This window comes from Curcuma longa, unplaced genomic scaffold (genome assembly GCF_044706935.1).
Source record: "Curcuma longa cultivar G26 ecotype Majalengka, Jawa Barat unplaced genomic scaffold, ITB_CL_G26_1.1 contig_20942, whole genome shotgun sequence".
NCBI lineage: Eukaryota > Viridiplantae > Streptophyta > Magnoliopsida > Zingiberales > Zingiberaceae > Curcuma > Curcuma longa.
In genome coordinates, this window is record NW_027431524.1 from 5,893 (window position 1) to 11,861 (window position 5,969).

Here is a 5,969-nt window from a genome sequence, read left to right on the forward strand (position 1 = left end):
GCTACCTTCTCTCCCCTCACCCACGCGCTTGTGGTGCTATCTCGCCACACGTTGGTCGCTGTTCGCGAGCAATCAATGCCAAGCCCATGTTTTCTCTTCCCCATGTCTCTCCTCCCTCGATGTCGTTGTCCTGAAAGCCAAACGTCAACACCGACGCTTGCCCGTGCTTGCACGCACGACACACGAAAACCATTGTTCTTGAACCCGTCCGTAGGCAGGTCCAGTGACACCCAAACCATGAACCACAATCTCGAGAAGATAACTAAAACTATTGTTACTCTGAAGTCAAACAACAAGAAGTTAATCAAACAAAGTGGAAGTTGGAGAACTTGCCTCGTCCCTTGAAGTCCTTGAGTGATCAAACTTCTTAAGTCAGGAAGTTCCATTTCCCAGAGGTCCCCTAAGCTCGCTCTCCACAAACACCAACAGTTCTAAGCAATGGCGCCAAACTATACAATAGATAAGGATGAGATCTAACCAAACAAGAAGCTAAAATTTATCATCCGGCACCAAACCTCTCCGTATCATTTCATCATGGAGGTAAAATGCCTGTTTCACATTGTCAACGGAAACATGGCCGTTCATCAAGGTTGTATAGGTGGATCTATCAGGTTGGACTCCTTTCTTAATCATTCTCTTGAACAAGGAATCAGCCTCTCGTGTCTTCCCTAGTCGACAAAACCCTAAAATCACCATGTTGTATGTTATAACATCTGGCATTACCCCTTTGTTTTCCATCTTACTGATCAATTCAAAAGCTTCAAGCATCTTCTCTTCCTTGACGAACTGACAAATCAGTGTATTGTAGGTAATTCGATCAGGGAAGACACCATTTTTTATCATCTTCTTCATCACTTTTTCAGCTTTTGAAGTATCACCAGCTCGACAGTGCCCTTTAACAATTGAATTATATGTCACGAGATTAGGTGCGATTCCATGTTCCACCATTTCATCCCAAAACTTGAAGGCTTCTTCCATTTGACCGAAATTACAGTAGTAGTCTATCAAAATGCCATAGGTGAAGCAGCTGGGCAGAATTTCTCCATCGATCATGTCAGCCCACAACTCAGTTACCTTATCCATGTTTCCTTCTCTGCAGCAACCAGCAATCAAACTATTATAGGTGACAATGTCAGGCTTCAAATTGTTCTCGAGCATTCGATCGAACAACCTCAAAGCTTTCTCAACATCACCATCCTTGCAATATCCATCGATGAGAGTTGTAAATGTGCAGAAGTCAGGAGCTGTTCCTCTTTCTACCATCTCAAGAAAAAGTTGGTATGCATCTGACAGCCGCCGTTCCTTGCACATCCCATTCAAGATTGTATTATAGGTGACGACGTCCGGCAGACAACCATTCTCTACCATTTCATCACGGATCTTAAGAGCTTCAGAGGTCGATCCAAGTCGGCAAAATCCACGGATGACCATAGTGTAGATCACATTATCAGGAACTAAACCAATGGCCTTCATCTCTCGGAGATATGCTAATGCTCGATTCATATCACCTTTCCTTGCAAACAAATTTACCATAGAGCTAAAGCTGACTATATCAGGAACAAGGCCGCTGTTGGTCATCTTGTTAAAAATCCTCAAGGCCTCGCCAGTGTCGCCGAGCTTACAGAACCCACCAAGCAAAATGTTGAAAGTAGAAACGTTGGGGACCAAGCCTCGATCCAGCATTTCATCCAGCAATTCTTTTGTTTTGTCGTGCTGCATCTTTTTGCAGAAACCATTCATCAAAGTATTGTAAGTTGCAACATCCGGCTTCAATCCCTTATCGTCCAGCGAACTCAGCAACTGCAGCGCCTCTTTCAGATGCCCCGCCCGGCTGTGAGCATCAATCAGAGTATTATACGTCACTAGATCGGGAAAAATTCCTCTTTTTGACATTTCAGAGATGAAAGATTCCGCCTCGTCGAACCTACAATCCTTGCAGAAGACGTTCACCATGATGTTTAAGGTGTAGATGTTGGGACTTACCCCCATGTCGACGATGTCGCTGTATATTTCCCTTGCTCGGTCGACCCAATCCATCCGGACCAATCCGGAAAGCAGGCTATTGCAGGCGTCGATCGAAACGGCGAGACCTCTAGCCTTTAGCTCCTGGAACGCCTCCGCAGCTTCCCTCCGCTTCCTCGCCTGGACGTAGGTGCGGATCAATAGATCGAAGACAGCGGATCGGGGGCGAGCGGAGTCGTTGGCGGTGGAAACTAGTGCGTCGACGACCTCTGCCCGGGATGCCCCCTTGCGGCGGACAAGCCGGAGGAGAAGGGACTGGGCGTCGACGAAGCGACGGGTGCGAACGCAGATGTGAATCATGGCGCAGAGGGTCTTGGAGGGTAGCTTGCCGCCATGGAGCGGAGGCTGGGGCAAAGGGAGGTTCTTCTCGAAGCATCGATCTAGGGCGTCGAGCGGGAGGGGAGGCTTGAGCGGACTAGGGGAAAGGGAGTTTTGAGGATGAATTTCGAAGGGGACAGGGAGAGGAGGAATGTTGATGGCGGAGGAGGAGCGGTGGAGGGCTGCGCGGCGGGTTGCGTTTCCGACGGAGGTAGACGGCGCCATGGCTGGACTATCACTCGACCCTCTTGCAAATTGGATCGGCTGGAATGGAACTCCCGTAGCTTGAAAAAATAAAAATAAAAAAATAAAATTGTATAATCTGCAAATGATAAATTAAATTAAATAATTGGTATTTCTTATTTTTATTTTTTATTAAAAGAACATCTCATTCTATTATTTAATTATATATAATTAGTCAATTATTCATCTAATACCATTCAATATTATTATCTCAAATCTATTTTTTAAATTATTTAATTATATATAATTACTCAATTATTCATCTAATACCATTCAATATTATTATCTCAAATCTATTTTTTAAATATAATAATTATGAAATTATAATTACTACAACATGAATAAAAATGAGAAATTATAACAACTACAAAATCATAATTACTAGCAATTACAATTTGATAGCTGCTTCAACATTTTAACCGATTCAAAATTTAAATGACAAATAATAATATTGTATCGTACTGGAGAATAATTGTGTAATTATACATAACTAAATAGTAGAAAGGTACATTATTTTGATTAAAAAAATTAAAATAAAACGTTTCTATGATAATTTGAAGAAAAAAAAACCCTTGACAATTGACCTAATTCATTCATGTTTCTCTTATTGATGGAGTCAACCCAAGTAAATAAGTTGTCCAACAAGTTACTCTTGATGTTGATGATCCATTATGCATTAATGGAGACCCAATTACAAGAGCTAAGACTAAGAAGATAAAGGAAGCATTCCTTCATCTTATCGATTTAGACTCTCCTTCTTTCTTTCTTCAATTAGTTAGTTCTTGAAATTTTCTTCTACATATTCACATCACTTACTCTGCTCCAATGGCGTGGCAAGCCACTTCTTCCTCTCCAGAGTTCGAGTTCTGGATGGCATAAAGTAACCCCTTCGCCCGTCCTCTCACCGTCGATGGCATCCTCCTCCCACTCCAGTGACTCCCACTAATCAATTCCAACAGCTTATGCCTTATCTCCTACCTCTTCACCCTCACTTGCCGCCGCCGCCACCCACCTCCACCACAAAAGGAACGACGGTCACTTGCTCCTCAAGAAGGACCGGCGAGGTGAGGGATTCTATATCCATCCGTCCACATCTTCATTTATTATATTTATTTCATCAGATATTCACTTTCCTCCTCATTTTCAAAGCCGTCGAAAATTAGATTATTACCATTTATAATTGTATTTTTTTAATTTGAATTATTTCAATGAAATTAATATTTATTAAATTCTTTAAAAAATAAAAAAAAATAACATTTAAACGGGATAGAAGAAACAATAAAGAAGTGGGTAGTTGATGAAATGCAAGAAAAAAAACCTATAAAATTCAAATTGAAAAGTTGTTAGTAAATTTTAAATTTTATTTGGATTTAGAAAAAAAATTATAATTTAATCAAATATAAAATTTTATTAGATTCACCTCCATATCCCAAATTCCCAATTCGAAAATCTTGATACCCAATTATTTAATTGAATTAAAAAAAACTCTTCCGTACCTCTTGCTTTTAAATTCGGATATCAAGTCCTCTATAGAATTCTAGTATGATGCACGTCCTCACGCCCAATGAATTCCTCTGCTCTTCCTGCAAAAACATCCCTTGCATAACTGATGAGTTTCCTACTTTCCTTCCTGCTGCGAAGAAGAGAAAGACGCGAGCTTTCTCTCTCACAGCTTTATCTCAATTAGGTCATCGTGCAGACTTGCACGGTTTAACTTATTGCCCAGCCAGCACACGATGCCGAGCGAGGGATAGGAATAGAACTATCAAACGAGTCAATCCATGGCGGGACAGACCAATCCATGACGGATTCATCATATGATGGAGTGGGACAAGCCAACCCACCAACTTGACGAATTGAAAAATCTCCAATCCAACTCAACTCAAGACGGATTGCGGATTAGGTGGACCAACCCACGGACCTACTAAAAATTAAAAAAATATTAAAAATTTTAAATTTGAATTATAATTTAAATTGATTAAGTTAAAATTTTTACGTTTGAATTATAATTTTTAAGTTTAAATTGTAATTTAAATGGATCAAACCTACTAATTCATTAAGTTTTCTACTTTAACAACCCGCGGACCAACTCAAATCCACCGCGAGCCAACTCACATGAGTCGCGGGCCTAGACGGATTAATCCATCTAAACTCATCTTAAAATGGATTGATAAAATTTCAATCCAATCCGCCTAAATTACTTGGCGGAACAGACCAACCCGACAGACCTAACCCAACTTGACGGCTATAAATAGGAAGCAACCGTGCTGTAGGAGAGAGAAGCTGGAAGGGGGTGAAATTGGCTGATAGGTTAGGTCCGATTTGTTCTCCAACGTGTTAGATTAATTGGTGGTTCACGTGTTTTTATTTGCTTGGGATCTCCTCTCTTTTTGTTACCAAAGTTTGAGAGGAGAATTCAAGGTGTGCAAATATGCTATACCATGCAATCTTCTAACTTTCAGGATTCAATGTTCAACTTGACAATATGAGGAGCACTTCAATGAGGACACAAAGCAGTAATGACAATAGGATGCCAATGAATCAGGAGAGAGATTAATCTACCGACCTTAAAAGCTTTCTATATAAAAATAACCGATATTAGCTCATACATCAACCTCCATGAAGGATCCCAATGACAAACAGGACAATGAATGTGAGCCAAGAAAAAAAAAAGACTACAACTACAACTCCCAAGATGAGCCAGCAAAGTCGTCGACCCCCAAAAGAGAACAAAAAAATGAAAATGAAAATGACCTATCATTCACCAAATTCCTGCTGTTTTAGCACCCCTCATTAACTATGAAAGAAAAAGCCCACACCACACCACCTCTTAACTTACTGCAACTGACAGGTTAGAAGTCGAAAATAAGTGGATTAGCATAAACATATTAGCAGAACGCTAGTACCTTTGGCCCTAGTATTCCAATCAATCTAAGCACAGAAATCCCAGAACCATCACCAACTAATTTCTGCAATCAACATGTTAGAGGCTCAAAAGTGAAGAAGAATGTAAGCAAATTTAAGGTTAGATGCCAATCAAACAACTTGATAAACAAATAAAAGTAAATTAGAGAAAGAAATGAATAGTTGCAAAATAACTTGATAAAAGCATACGACGTTCGCTTAGAAGCCACTGATTTTAGTTTGAAAATATCAAGAGAATGGAATAAAAGAACCATGCGAGCAAAAAATTATTCTTAAACAATTATAATCTGATTTACCACCTTTAGCCTGGCCTCTGCACGTGCACAAGTTAAGCAGGTAGCAAGTGTTAACAAACTATATATAATATATATTTAAAAAAAATGCAACGCTATGAAGTTTAGATTTGGAGACTCCATTCAGATGAATTGACGAGGCTGGACCAGCAAAACTGTCAACATATG

The 5,969-nt window shown here is 40.1% G+C and overlaps 1 protein-coding gene across 1 annotated transcript; it reads right to left on the reverse strand.

The window, feature by feature from the left end:
• Positions 1–285: 285 nt before the first annotated feature.
• Positions 286–2,578, reverse strand: LOC141817543 (uncharacterized). Its single transcript, XM_074705185.1, has one exon. The coding sequence runs from the start codon at positions 2,563–2,565 to the stop codon at positions 490–492; it is 2,076 nt and encodes a 691-aa protein (XP_074561286.1). The 5' UTR covers positions 2,566–2,578; the 3' UTR covers positions 286–489.
• Between the last annotated feature and the right edge of the window lie 3,391 nt (positions 2,579–5,969).

What these genes read in the sequence shown, in the direction of transcription:
- LOC141817543 (XM_074705185.1), bottom strand. Translation starts at nt 2,565, where the DNA reads ATGGCGCCGTCTACCTCCGTCGGAAACGCAACCCGCCGCGCAGCCCTC.